The 14,781-nt window shown below is 41.0% G+C and overlaps 1 protein-coding gene across 7 annotated transcripts in view; it reads left to right on the plus strand.

Moving 5' to 3' along the window:
• Nucleotides 1-11,172, plus strand: part of SLC12A4 (solute carrier family 12 member 4) — a 46,141-nt gene extending 34,969 nt beyond the window's left edge. For 5 of the 7 annotated variants that reach the window (XM_042027484.1, XM_042027481.1, XM_042027487.1 and 2 more), the window contains exons 13-25: nucleotides 241-359; nucleotides 836-934; nucleotides 1,247-1,366; nucleotides 2,126-2,230; nucleotides 3,218-3,386; nucleotides 4,463-4,658; nucleotides 5,343-5,512; nucleotides 5,690-5,821; nucleotides 5,918-6,025; nucleotides 6,701-6,885; nucleotides 7,627-7,641; nucleotides 9,566-9,699; nucleotides 10,016-11,172. In XM_042027484.1, the coding sequence (XP_041883418.1) occupies nucleotides 241-359; nucleotides 836-934; nucleotides 1,247-1,366; nucleotides 2,126-2,230; nucleotides 3,218-3,386; nucleotides 4,463-4,658; nucleotides 5,343-5,512; nucleotides 5,690-5,821; nucleotides 5,918-6,025; nucleotides 6,701-6,885; nucleotides 7,627-7,641; nucleotides 9,566-9,699; nucleotides 10,016-10,107 (1,644 nt within the window). In that variant the 3' untranslated portion in view covers nucleotides 10,108-11,172. The remainder of the gene's footprint in view (nucleotides 1-240; nucleotides 360-835; nucleotides 935-1,246; nucleotides 1,367-2,125; nucleotides 2,231-3,217; nucleotides 3,387-4,462; nucleotides 4,659-5,342; nucleotides 5,513-5,689; nucleotides 5,822-5,917; nucleotides 6,026-6,700; nucleotides 6,886-7,626; nucleotides 7,642-9,565; nucleotides 9,700-10,015) is intronic. The other 2 variants (XM_042027482.1, XM_042027485.1) reach the window with 1 other exon arrangement.
• Nucleotides 11,173-14,781: the final 3,609 nt, after the last annotated feature.

Consider the following 14,781-nt stretch of genomic DNA (forward strand, 5'->3'; position numbering starts at 1 on the left):
TTGAAAACAAGGAATACTTTCAAGGATTTTTAACTAGACTTATGTGGTAATTTTATCAAGAAGTTGAACATCTAATTCTGTGAAGCACAGAAAGCCATTAGAATAATTTGACTTCTTCCTCTAGAGAAGGAGAAGTATGTAGGAGAATTACTATTGACTTTAAAAAATGTAATTTGCTTTTTTCCCATTTCAACCTTGTTAAATACCTGGAAGATATGCTTAATGTCTCTGTTTCTTCAGATCTTTGGTCATGGAAAAGCGAATGGTGAACCGACGTGGGCTCTTCTGTTAACAGCATTAATTGCTGAGCTGGGAATCCTTATTGCTTCACTTGACATGGTGGCTCCAATTCTCTCAATGTAAGAAACAGGCTGGTTGCTGTCTTGGGGGGTGGAATAGAAATACTCTTGAGTTTTGCTAGTTTGATTGTCTTTCGGAACCATATCTTAAACCAGTAAAGCAAATTCCTGGAGCCTGAGTTCCACTTCTGTAATTTCTATGAATCCTCTGACTTCAGGCTCTACATATAAATCTGTTTATTTCTGCTCTGGAGTATTCTGCGAATAGGCACGTTTTTATTATCTTTTTATTTTTTTTGGAAAAACATTTTAATCACAGAACAAAGACGGCATTATGTTGTGGACAGATCTGACTTGCTCCGATTAAAAAATTGTTCTAGCTAGTTGATGCTGATAGTTCAGGCTAATAAAAATCAGAGGGATAGGCACATGTGACAGGGCAGTGGGATTTTGACTTGAAATCAATCATGTAATAATAATATATGCCAGGATCTATAAATGTGCATGCTAAAAGGTTTTGCACTTTTGTTTTGCAGGTTTTTCTTGATGTGTTACCTCTTTGTTAACCTTGCATGTGCAGTCCAGACACTTCTGCGAACTCCGAACTGGCGGCCTCGCTTTAAATACTACCACTGGTGAGTGAAAGGCTGGCACCTCACTGAGCCTGCCATCTGCACTTGAGAACCTTCTCCTTGAGGGCAGGGGGCATCTTTTATTTCTCTGGTTATCAGCTGTACACAAGAGCCAGACTCAGATATGTCATGGCACGAATTTCATTTTAACAACAGGATACTAAAACTGATGGAACTGGGGAGATCCATTGGAGGCTTTACTTTCACTGCCAGTTCAGAATAGACAGCTTAAAGAAAAAAGAGCAGGAGTGTAACTGGCTTGTTTTTAAGCTTTTCTGCCCCACTACTTACTAATATCTTTGCTTTTTGTTTTAGGGCCCTTTCGTTTTTAGGCATGAGTATTTGCCTGGCACTGATGTTCATTTCATCTTGGTATTATGCTTTGGTAGCTATGCTTATTGCTGGCATGATTTACAAGTACATCGAATACCAAGGGTAAGTATTAACTGGATAAGAAAGGGTAAGAAGGAGGCTGGATCTATTTTTAATGAATTATATTGATTGTTCACATTTGGAAAAGAAACTGTCCAGAGATGACTTGAAGGGCTTTCCTTGTTAGAACATTTTTGTTCTCATTATTTTACTGTGTCATTGCTAAACAAAAGCCCCAAAGTACTTTCTGGTTAAGCTTCTAAAGCTGTTAGGTGAAACGAATCACAGGAAGTAGAAAATTGGTTGGGATCTTATCTGCTGTATACTGCACATGATTACTTCAGAACAGCTGATGCCAACCATTCCAATTTTTCTGGTGCAAAGGTCTGTCTAGAACAGTCCTTGAAAAGTTGAATCTGCTGGTTGGATTGCTGAAGATTAACACTGGATGGGAGTCAGGCTATAGTGTAGCTTTATAACTTAATTTGGCCTAATAACTAAATTGGGTGTTGAAATGCCAGATGTTTGTATATGCTTGGGAAGCCTTCTCTGTAGTGTTGATTACAAATTAAGCCTGGAATGGTGATGTCATCACATATGTTTTACTGAAACATTTGCATTTTTCTCATGTGATCTGTGACACAGACATTCATGTACAAGTTATAAATGTAGATGCAATACATGCTATGTGTCACATTATTAAACTCATTGCAAGGTGCTCAAATCTCTACAGCCTGACTGTAAATGTAAAATTAAGTGCTCATGGAGCCCTATGTTGGCTGAACATAGTTCAGCCATGAGCCCTATGTTTGTTCTTCACAGTGCAGAGAAGGAGTGGGGTGATGGCATCCGGGGCCTGTCACTCAGTGCAGCGAGATACGCCTTACTCAGACTGGAGGAGGGCCCTCCACACACAAAGAACTGGAGGTACTCATCTTGGACTAATGAAATTACTTTCATGGTTATCTGCTTACACTAAAGGAATTTAACTGGACTCCAAACAAGATGCTTTTGGTCTGTGTGAATGAATTTATATGCCTAGAATACTTAAAAAAGAAGTGTTGAGTTTGCAGTAGGCTGTCCTGTCACTACCAAGCCCTGCTGTATGGACCCTATATGGAAAGACCTTTAGTGCCCCTTGGATCTTTAACTGGACTCCAAATTGGTGAATTCAGAGTTGGAACCTGGGGAAACTGGAAGTCCGTGAGTACAGAGGAGTAGAGGCCAGGAAACGAACAGTGGCCAGCATTGTTCCTTCTGATGTCATCCCTTCTTGGTGTTGAGAACAGATTAAGTGGGCAAGAACCCTCCTCTTGGTTGGGCATGGCACAGCCCTTGGGCTCTGAACAAGAGGACTTGGAATCCACCAAAGACAGAGTTTTATAGATCTTTTTATACTTGCTCAGCCAGACAGAAGAGGATTCGATTGATTGTGTAGCAATACCTTAAAGAACAGAAGGAAGGTGGGATCTGTGTTTAGATGAAAATATTTTCGTGTTTTCCATGTGCCAGGTTTCTGGATACAGAATACAGGTATTTTCTTGGCACAGGTATCCAGACAGATCTGGGAGAACAGTCTTACAGTATGAACACTATGTATGCTCCAAAAGTACTTAAAAGAGCTTTGAAAAACACGCCTGTAAATAAAACACTAATACAAGCCTCTTAAACTGAGTATATCAGCAGGTTTTATTACTGTCAGCGCAATGCAGCAGCAGAGTTCCCACAGTTTCATATCTGTGTTTAACCAAGAGAAACAAAACATTAAGTAAAACCTCTCAAATGTGTCAGATACAAAAAGAACGTTTCCAAGTTAATATTCAAGCACAATATAAGTGATGAGAGGCAGTTTTTTACATGTGTTATTGTTAAAGCCTTAGTTAAAAGATACATTGTCTTTTTTATTTTCTCCAGGCCTCAGTTGCTGGTGCTTCTGAAACTTGATGAAGATTTGCATGTAAAATACCCCAGACTGTTAACATTTGCATCCCAGCTGAAAGCTGGTAAAGGTTTGACTATCATAGGATCAGTCATCCAAGGGAATTTCTTGGAAACTTATGGAGAAGCCCAGGCTGCTGAGCAGGTCAGTGTCCTAAGTCCTGAAGTAGAAAGGGGTGGGTGGGCGGGCAGGTAATGTGAAATTTTGTTTCCTAATCATACATGGGAAAAAGCATCTTATTAAGGCTTGTGTGAAACACAGGACAAGTTGAGCAGTGCTACAGCTGTTCAGTAAAGGACGTGCATACATGTTTCAGCTGCCAGTTGTGCCTTTGGGAATGCAAGATCAATGCTCACAATGTTTGTAAACAGCCTTACTGCAGAAAACTGTCTTCATTTATGGGAAATAATTACTATGGAAGTTTCTGTATGCTGCTTATTGGAGGGAAGAGGGCTATTTAGTTTTCTGAACATTCCAAGTAGCATTTCAGTAACTGTCAAACTTAGCAAATGTGGTTTTTTCCAGTGTGTTGATAAATTTATTACAAAAAGCATTGAAGGATGGTCCTGAAAATTTTTCAATAAATTACTTAATCTTCCTCATTGTGTAAACATGACATCATAGCCGTGTTTACATATGTATAGCATTAGCATATTTGTTTTCTTCCACAAAGGCTTTTTCTGTAGGAAAGTTGTTACAAAAGGAAAACTAATTCATGGGCTATGTGTTGATCAAGTTTATTTAGTTTTTAAACAAATAAGAGGTATACTTGATAGGTATGTGGGATTTGGTGCTTATATTTGTAAATTTAATATAACACAGCATGTAGCATGGAAATCTAAAACTGGAAATCCAAATGAAGTCAGTTGGCCTTGGTTTTAAAAAGGTGAGTGTTATAGGATTAGAAAATGGAAAGTGAAATAGTAATCCGGATATCATTATATACTACTATGAATAAGAGATGATAGCACAAACGAAAAAAACCCCTTACTTTAATCTGTTAGAAATGATTATGTTTGGAAGGCAATTGTGTTTTAAACAAATGGGTGTTTTCTGTTTTGTTTTATTAAGGAAATCTGATGAGCAGAACTTTGCATTGTAATGTGCTTTACCTATGGACATGTGAACCAGGAATTTACATTGTAATTTCATGACAGAGAAATATTAGGAGTTCCTTTTGGAAAGGAAAACTGAGATTTTTTTCCTTGTCTGTCTTGCAGACTATTAAGAATATGATGGAAATTGAGAAGGTTAAAGGATTTTGTCAAGTAGTTGTAGCCAATAAAGTTCGAGAAGGAATTGCTCACTTGATCCAGTCGTGTGGACTTGGTGGCATGAAGCACAACACTGTGGTTTTGGGGTGGCCCTATGGGTGGAGACAGAGTGAAGATCCAAGGTCTTGGAAGACATTTATAGGTGAGCTTTAATGATTCTTTGTGATCAGACAGTGTGAACAGAGATGTTTATTACACACATGGTACACACAGGGGATTTTAACAGAATCCTTGTAAGATTGGTTTTGAGTTTGTCTTTTTTTTTCTAGTATTGATGGAGAAGTAGGTATTTTCTCACAAAACTGCTCTGTTTGAAATACCACTTCCTGTAGGTAAAAGACCTAAGAAAGATCTTCAAAGATTAATCTAGCAGCTAAAACTCATATGTCTAACTACAAATGGTTAAAAAATGCTGGTTTTATGGCAAACTATAATTCGTTTCCTAGATAATCTCTGTTTTGTCACTGGCTCTAACCTATCCTTCACTAGTGGATAACACTCTCCTTGCCTCTATCTCTCTTCTTCTACTGTGGTCCAGTTGCTTAATCAAATTAGAACAGAGCAGATGCTGTCTCCTCATACTTAACTTTGAAGGTTGCTGCTTTTCTTTTGAATGTGAAATAGGGCTTGTGTTCCTGCGAGTCTGCTTTATCATGGCTTTGTCATTTGGACTGATCTGTCTGTGCAAGCCTTGCTGTACATACTTTCCTTTACTTAAGTGATGACTTTTATGGTTTGCTGACATTTTCTCCGTGAGCAGCATTTTTCTAACCGTAGATGATTCTTGCAGGATTGGAAGTAACTGTGTTCTTCCCCTCCTGGGCAGGTACTGTTCGCTGCACAACAGCAGCTCATCTGGCTCTGCTAGTTCCCAAAAATGTGTCTTTCTACCCCAGCAACCATGAGCGTTACAACGAAGGCAACATTGATGTGTGGTGGATTGTGCATGATGGAGGCATGTTGATGTTGCTTCCTTTTCTTCTCAAACAGCACAAAGTAAGCAGCTACACAGAGAATGTCCCCCACCTACTTCTGCATGCTTTAGTTTAAGGAAATAAGGTCCAGTTGTAGAGCCTGTATTAATAAATGAGAGTGGACATGTTGCTAGGTTTCTGTTTTGTAGAGCAAAGTGTTATTGGTTCAAATAGCTGAGAGTTTGTGTTCCCTCACCAGGTTTGGAGAAAATGCAAAATGAGAATTTTTACTGTAGCTCAGATGGATGATAACAGCATCCAGATGAAGAAGGATTTGGCTACTTTCCTCTATCAACTCCGAATAGAGGCAGAGGTAGAAGTTGTAGAAATGGTAAGGGAATTGAGCCCATTTTTCACTTTATTATGCACGTGGTGATGTTTGGTTATGACTTGATTACAAGCACAATATTTGTCCTTATTTCTGCAGCACAATAGTGATATCTCAGCATATACTTATGAGAGAACTCTTATGATGGAGCAGAGATCTCAGATGCTGAGGCAAATGAGGCTGACAAAAACTGAGAGGGAAAGGGAGGTACGTAATTTCGGTTGTTCTCTATGGGCTGCTGAGGGGAATGACACAATGTGCCTTCCTAGCAGTGTGTTATGTAGCTGCTGCTTAAATTTAACTCCTGTGTTCTAAAGATGTAAGGAAATACTTGTAGTGTAGCTTTTTTTGTTTCCCAAAATTACATGTAGTTCTTATTTTTTCTTTATCTGGGATATCCGGTATTTGTCTCAATTTATAACATATCCTGTTCTCCTACTGAAGATGTCATTCCTGTTTGGACTTTTAGGACACATGGCTATGAAAAATGTCTATGACATGTAGCTATGGAAGATGATCCATCTTTTCTGCATGTGTTTGTCAAGGTTTTTTTTTTTTTAGTTGTCGATTTTGGGTCGGTCTTGTCTGTTGTTTCTGACCATATCATGATGTGAATGAGACTGACTTTTTTTTCTTGTATAGATACAGGTCTTTGTCAGTCCAAATTCTGCTTGGCTTACACTCATCAAAACTGTTGAAAGTCAGTTTGGTATGTAAGACTTTCAGCTAGAGCAAATGCCTGGTATCAGAGCTCTCCTGGAGGCTTAACTGACTGAGCAAAATAAAAGATACAATGGAACAAAAAGTCTGTAATTGCTTAAAGAGAACCAGAGAGCATAAAAAGAGTCTCTGAATTCACCTTGTCACTCATGTCCCCTCCAGGCTCAGCTTGTAAAGGACAGACATTCAATAGCACGTCTGGAGAGCCTCTACTCAGATGAAGAAGATGAGGGAGACCCTGTTCCTGAGAACATCCAGATGACCTGGACAAAAGAGAAATGTGAAGCTGAGAAGCGGAACCGAGGCAGTGCTGTGGGAAGCTTTAGAGATCTCATCAGCATTAAGCCGTGAGTCTTGTCTAAGTCTACACTTTGCATCTCCTGAAAGTCTACATGTGCTGTGCTTTTGTCATCTGCTGTTTCCTAATCCTTGGTTTGGACTTGTGCTATAAGCACTGAGACCTGGCAATGAAAAGACAGCAGTTAGCCTTCCCAGAAATCTCTAACCAATCAAATGTGCACAGTTCCCTCAATATTTCGCTTGGTATAGTCAAATTCTAAATTGGAGCTGTTAAAATCCTGTAACAACTTCCGTCCTGTCTTCCAAACGCCTCAGTAGAACACACTGATAATTTCACTGATCTAATCAGAACTTCTTAAAAAATATGATCATTTCACTATCTAGTGTGTAGTGTGGATGTTTAACACATAAAGGAAGAAGCTATGGAGATGGTGGTGAATGACTTGGAATAGCATCTGTGTGTGATAAACTCTCTGAGACAGACTTGCTGCTGCAGGAGCTCTGACGTAACAACAGCTGTAGTACTACCACGAGTGTGCCCCCTGAAGAGTGAGAAGTAAAGGTCTATTTTGGCTTTGTGTAAAACTGTGTGAATCTCCTGTGACTTCTTTGATGTCCTCCATCTCACATGAAGAGCTCAGTCAGTCAGTTTTGCATACTTGGCCAAGTTCCAGATTTTTCTTCCTGGTAAATCAGAATTCAAATCTGTTTTAGGCTGAATCATGCTGTAGAAATTCTGTTGAATTTGGTGTTAACTACCTGTACTTTTTCCTCTTCCATGCTTTCAGAGGGTGGGAGATCTTGTAAGTTTGTTATTTAAATTAGAAGTAAATTAAGATGGTTGAGAGGAAAGACTTAATTTTCTCAACTAAAAGCAGGAAAACTATGTGTACTGATAGAAGGAAAGGCACTAGAGTTGAGCACTCTTAGCAATGTTTTAAAGGGAGCAGGATTAGCTACTTGAGCTAAGTATCATTATAAATAGGATGTAACAAACTACAAGAGTTGTCCTGACGAGAACTAAGGATAGAAAACAATTCCAGTCTGAACCTATTTTCTTAAGCAGAGTATGACACAAGCAGGGGGAAACATTACTCATTTAGAGAAGCTCTCATTTCACAACACTGCTGGATGTTATTTCTGGCAGGTTCTGGGCACTAAAGAAGCCCTTTCTTGTAGCCTACACCTTCAAATCACTGGGGAGATGCCAATTTTAAATATCACTTTAGAGAAAACCAAACCTTGAGTTTTTAATACCCTTTCCAAAACTATACATAGCTAACAACTGTTATCTTCCTGCTGCTGGTTTTTTCCTCACTTCCTGTAAACATAATCTGGAGCCTCAGTGTTGTCCCTGGCTTTCTGAAGCTCATGTGGTAAAGACAGAGGGTGTCCTTGCTCCAAATTATGTAAGAATATGAAGTAACAGAGAGGTAGTTCACAGTGGGTAAATTATTCTGTTAGCATAATAAACATTATTTTTCCCACTGCATCTTCTTTTCTCTGTGTATATAAATTATTTCTTTGCAAATCTGAATATTCAGAAGAGCAGCAAGGTTACTGAAGAGTTTCACTCATAGTCATGCAAAGCTGAATCAATGAAACCACAGATTCATATTTCATTTTTTTCTACTAACACTTATATTAATATATTAAAATGAAGACAAAAACCCAAGTGGAAAGGCCTCAAAAGTGTAAATATATTCTCCTTTTGATAAGTTTATTTCTGTATTTTATTTCCTTTTCTGTTACCAAAATAATGGTGGATTTCCTGTAAGAAGGAAACATTCCCTGGCTTGAAATCCCTAAAGGTTACTTTTGAGTTTTCTTCCTGCATGAATTGATGTTATTTTTTGTTAATATATTCCAAATAATTAATGCTTTTACCTCTCTTAGCCTGGATTCTTATGGAGCCTAGGCTTACGAGATTATGCTGCACCTATTCCCTTTTCTCCCCTAACTTTTGAACTAAGTGGCTACTTAAGTTTGGAAGTGTGATTGAGATTTTAAAGACACCTGGGTAAAAGTGTTTCTTGTAAATAGCCAGGCAGAGAGGTTGATTAGTGTCCTGAAGGAGAGGTTAACATCCTTATTACACTCCAGAAAAGCCCCATACATTCAGCCTGTTAGGCTGCCTTCCTGTACTCCAGGAATCATGTGATTGCCATCTGTAGCAAACCAGGCTTTCTCTGGAGATGCCAACTGCTGTTCAACACCAAGGGGGAAGTGCACTCCTGGGAAGTGTGGGCTGAGCACGATGGTGCCAGTCTCCTGCTTGGTTCCCATGTCTTTGAGAGAGAGTTTTGTGGTTCTGAGTTTGGACAGTTGCATGGCCTGTGCTGCCATGGGCATGAGGGGTCTGGGCAGGGCTGCCCTGAGGGAAGGCTCTGCAGTCATGAGTGTGCCTGGTCAAAGAGCACATCCCCTCTGTGTTTCAATTTCTTATGCAACACTAAATCATCTTTATCAAATACGCTTTTTGAAGAGCATTGTAACTTTCTAAACTGAAGACTCCAGAGATCTTAAAACCAATGGACTAGCTGTACGTGAATAAGTCTGGGAAATCTCTTTGGTATCTTCATCACAAAGTTTGAAAAAAATTACTGTGTTGAGTTGACATTTAACAGGGTATTTAGGAGATGAGAGTATGCTTTTAAGGACCTTTTTAATAATTCAGTGTTCAGAGGCACGTTTCTAACAGTAAGTGTGAATGTGCTTCTTCTACAGGAACCAGTCTAATGTCCGAAGGATGCACACAGCAGTGAAGCTAAATGAAGTCATTGTAAATAGATCCCATGATGCCAGACTTGTGCTCCTCAACATGCCTGGTCCTCCAAAGAATACTGATGGAGATGAAAACTGTATCCTTTCAGCCAAGGCCCGGGCCACACAGAAGGTTTTCCTTTAATCTGTTCTATTAAATTCATTTTGCCACCAGTGCTGTTGAGCTGTAACATGTGACAAAGCGTCCCCTGGGTAGAGGGTATTGGCTTGTGGCTGTAAGGTAGTAATTGCTTAAAGGAAAAAGTGCCACAAACTCACAGTATTTTGATACTTAGAGGGATACTTGCACTATGCCCCTAAGCGAGACCACAGCTGAGGGCTGTGAGCTGGCCCGGCTCTAATCCCTTTGTATTTTGGTTTTGATGCTTTTTGTCCTTGACTTTACTGAAACAGACATGGAGTTTCTCGAAGTCTTGACTGAGGGTCTGGAGAGGGTATTACTTGTTAGAGGCGGCGGCCGAGAAGTCATCACCATTTACTCCTGATTTAGAAGCTCCTAACCCTGCTCTACATTTACCTTCTTGGCCATAACGGACATTCCAGTTTTAAAAGGAGAAGAAAAAAAGGTTTTTTGCCTAACTTTCTCCTCATCCAGTCCTGTTCATTGTTTTTCCATTCGCAACATACATATCTTTTGGGATTGCAGTATTTGTTACACCATCCAATTAGCAACGTAAATTAATTGTGAAGCTGCCACATTATTCAGTTTCTGCTTTGGTACCCCAGCATTTGTGCATGTAGTTTTAACACTAAACCTATCTTTAGTCAGCACTGCTATGTGCAGTATTTTTAGTAACTGTATGTAAAGTTAGGACATGAAAGCCAGTTACTGTAAAAAGATCTAAAAAGCTTTTTATATTAGGTTTGGGGGGATAGAAGTGCATTATATAGCAGCTAGGTTCTGCTGTTCAGCTATAAAGCATTTTCTAAGAGCACACTAAATTGTGAGAGGACTGAAAAAGCTTTCCTTTTCTGGGTTTATTTCCAGAACTAAACTCTCAGTATTGGGTAAGAATTTATACTTTTAATACATTTATTGATAGAGATTTAAATAAATTATGTTGATATAGTTGAAATTATGTATGTAGCTTGCTATAAGTTTTGTTGCTTCTGAGACTTCAGGTTCTGTGAGGCCAGATCCCTATTTATTTTTGTATTTATTTGTCAGAAGTATTGGATATGCAGATGCAGACTTTAGGAGAACAGAGATCTCACAATAAATTCTGAATCACCAGTGGATTGAAGGACCAGTCCTGTGCAGTTCTTCCATGCTTTAAATTTCTTGCAGACCATCCATCAAAAGTACATTGAGCATGTTGGAGTCCCGTGTAGAGCCAGGTGCTATGCTGCACGCACAGCGATGGGATTGCACTTGCCCAAGTACAGGGGACCTGCTGCTTCATTGTATGCTTTATGCCCTTAGAGGGAAAAGAAGACAAGAAGACCTATATTAACCAATAAGTCTCTGGAGATTTTATCAAGCCCATTAAGTTGTACTTTATGTACAGAACATTCGTATTTTTTCAATAAAATGTTGCATACACTTTGAACCTGCTCTCTGTTCTGTGTGTGAGGGTGGATTGTGCAGGAGGAGCCTCTGCCCTGGCGCGACATTGGCACCACTGGACCCACCAGGCAAGGGCCAAGGGGCTGAGGCCGTGTTGGTGCTCACCCAGATGGCACAAATCCTGCACAGGGGAGCTGCCACCTCAGACTTCAGAGCAGCTGGGTATGTGTCTGAGGGAGTAAAGCCTCTGGGGGCACTGCCAGAACCAACAGCCATGCAGAGTTCTGCACCTGTAGACTATTGAAGACAAGCTGGTACCCCCTCAAGATTTCTGGCTGTCTGGGGGAGTGGTGATCCCATGCCATGGACAGGTGTGAACTAACGTCCCAGGGATGCATTTGTGGAACTGGAAGAAAGGTAGGGATTGACACATTTCTGTCCCATGTGCTCTTGCTAGGTGATGTGTTAGTTCTGTGAGCCCTGCTGCGGTGATACTCCTGGGTGTTCCACTGCTCACAATGCGACCAATTTGTCTGAGAGATGCCAATCTGAGAAACTATCCAGGCTTTTATCTTGAATAACTTAATAAAAAAATGCTGTTCATAGGAGTTTTATAGTTAAAGCCTGTTTGTTCTCTCTGTAAAGGACACACCTGATGGGAACAGGATGGTATTAATCTGTGCCAAGATCCCTTCAAGACAACAGCCAGGAAATACCTCTGGGGTGTGCTCTCTCTCGGGTATTTTTTTATTTTAACAGCAGTCTTTGCTTTTTTGGTTTTGAAAGCCAAAATTAATGTCACCCACGCTTTCAAACCAGTGGAAAGACTAAAGCTTTCTTATTTGCAAATACTGTGCTATTTGTACAGATTATTTTTACATCCTCAGAGCACTGAGTAATGGAGTGCAAGTGTACAGCAATTTTGATAATTAACACCTATTTGCAAACATTCTTTTATAGGAGTAATACAAAAAGTTTATTAAATCTTTTGTTCCTCAGACTTTTACCAACTGTGATCTCATTCAAGCACTCTGAGAAATAAATACACCTTCTCCTTATGAAATTATATGCAATTGGATGATGACTCCACCTCACAAAAGGATTTCAGTGTCATCTGTTACCTGACCCAAGTGACCTCTATTACAAATTTTAACATCAAAGCAACCAAGTGAATCTCTTTACAGATACAGTAGCTTAGGTTCTCAGAGGTGATTATATGCTACGGGGATTAAAAACCTCCACCCTAATTCAGCACTGTGTGGACCCTAAGGATTTTATAGGTTCCAATTATGTAAGTGTTCACTACATCCAGAAGAAGGTTCATAATAAGTTCCTCTGAGACTGCTTGTTCACAGCACTGAAAACGAAGTGGCATGGCAAAGGTTGTGTAAGAAAAGATCACTGAAAAAAAGGTAATTTCTTTCTGAGTCATCTTCTGTGATGGTACCTGAATGGTCATCTTCCATTCTTGTCCCTATGCTAGAACCCTTTTTGGTAAGGAGATGAGAACATAGCAACTAAAATACAGTATGACAGAGTTGACTTAAATTCCACCAGTTGGTATAGAGAATTGCACTTAAAACATCAACGGTACCGTTTTAAGAGTTAGTGAGTTATTCAAAAATATTCCTATGGAAGCCCAGAGCTTCCTTTGCTGTATCTTTGACCCGCAGAACGCTCCCACTCCGCGCAGCACGGCGGAGCTGCTCCGTGCCCCGGCGCTCCCGAGGGCGCGGAGCGGGCGGCGGGGCCGTGCCCAGCGGGCCCGGCAGGGGGCGCCAGGCCGCCTCCAGCGGGATCCTTCGCGCCGCTCCCGGAGCGCTGCGGCCGTCCTGGATGCACGGATAGCCAACGAAACGTGCTGAAGTAAAAGGCTTCCTCCTCAGCAATACATCCTCCTCCCCCGTCCCCGTTTCTCATTTTCTCATCTACGTCATCCGGAATACGGTTTGCTTCTTCAGTCGTTCCCCGGGGAAGGGAAAAAGTGCCTCATGCTGTGCTCGGAAGGTCGTAAGTTCTCATTCCATTCTGGAGTAATTATCCCCCTGCACAGCCACTGGCCCGGGTCAAATCTGTAGGCAGATGCTGCCAATACAAAGTGCTGCTTTCCCCTGGGGAGCAGTTCCCCATTGCTCTGGATTTCCCGTGTCACACAGCATAGTCAGACCCACAGCAGGTGCTGGGTTTTGGAAGAAAATTCCCCATCGGAGTCACAGCCTGTATTCCAAGCTCTCTGAACAGAATACCAGTGGACAGTTAATTAAAATGGAGTCTGCAGTTGGGAACATCTGTCCAAAATTCTCTCTCCACTCTTGAAATAATGCAGGCAGGGCTCTTGGTGTCGGGAACAGCATCATTAAAGGCACATCTCTTCTCTAGCCAGGAAGGTGCCTGCCAGCTGGGCAGACACTGCTTACGCTGGGCAGGCCTGATGTTCTTTCTTCTGTCAGCTCCTGAAGCGAGCCTGAGTGCTTCAAGAGTGCCAGCTAGTGCACTCATTGTGTGTGATGGGCTGCAGCTCAACTGAGACTTGGGTGAAAGCCTAACAAATGGGACAGTCTCAAAAGTAAAGGCATCCCTGATTAGGGTTGAGAGGCAACAGGAGCTGTCCCCAGCTGCTCTCTGCACAGAGCCTGGCCTGAGCTTCTCCTTCCCTTCTCTGCACCATCTCATGGGACTCTCAAAACAGCCATCAGTACTTGACATCACAAGGTCTAAGGCTCTCCAGCTTGCCATGATTTATGCTATTCTCTGGCAATACCAATAATACAGATATCACTACTGAAACAGAAATGTTTCAGGAAATGTCCATGGCCCACAGTGATGGAATTGATAATGGGTTAACAACATTAGAGACCTCAGGCAGAGGTCTCAGCCTTTCACAGGTCTGTGTCATACAATAGGCTAGCGATTTCATGATTAAGAGAGAGAGGATGGGACTATATGCAGTGTAATTCTCACTCATTATTAAATAAATAAAACAAAAATTGATTTATCTCACCACAGAAAGTGGTTGTACAGACTCACTAGAAGAGGGAAATACCAGTTGGGCCATGAAACTTCTGGGTGAAGGCAGTCAGGATCTATAACAGGATATTCTGGGTTTGCTTCAATAGGGAGGTGAAAGCACCAAGTTGCCATTTTGATGCATAAATATCTAATGGTTAGATACTCCTCACCTCTTTCCTTTCACCAAACCCTAGGCTGCCTATGGTCTGTCAAATACACATAGAACCATTTAATTCTTGCTCAGCATTCCTCTCAGCTCAAATCTAGGGAATTTCCTGTGAGGTTTTGAATTGCCATAGCTTGCTACTGCTCCTGGAGGCAGTTCTGCCTGCCCTTGCCTGCTTCTTCTCTTGTCTTCTACCCCTGCGCAGCTGTCCAGTCATGTAGCAATGGATGAGGCCATGTCTCTTGGCAGCAGTGACAAGTTTTGCCTATTTAAACTGCAGCACTGGATGTGAGATAGAATTTAAATGTCTGGCAAAGTCAGTCCTCATAAACTGATGCTTTTTAAGAACCAAAGCAGACAATTCAGCACATATTTTGCCTGCCAGCTCCAAGCTGGGGCATGTCCTTTTGATGTAGCTTCTTCTCTTGCCAATGAAATACTACTGCCTGGAGAACACAGTATTGTCCATACACCTCC

This window comes from Corvus kubaryi, unplaced genomic scaffold (genome assembly GCF_017639235.1).
Source record: "Corvus kubaryi isolate FWS band 111438036 unplaced genomic scaffold, C.kubaryi_AGA036_p1.0 37300, whole genome shotgun sequence".
NCBI classification, from domain to species: Eukaryota; Metazoa; Chordata; class Aves; order Passeriformes; family Corvidae; genus Corvus; species Corvus kubaryi.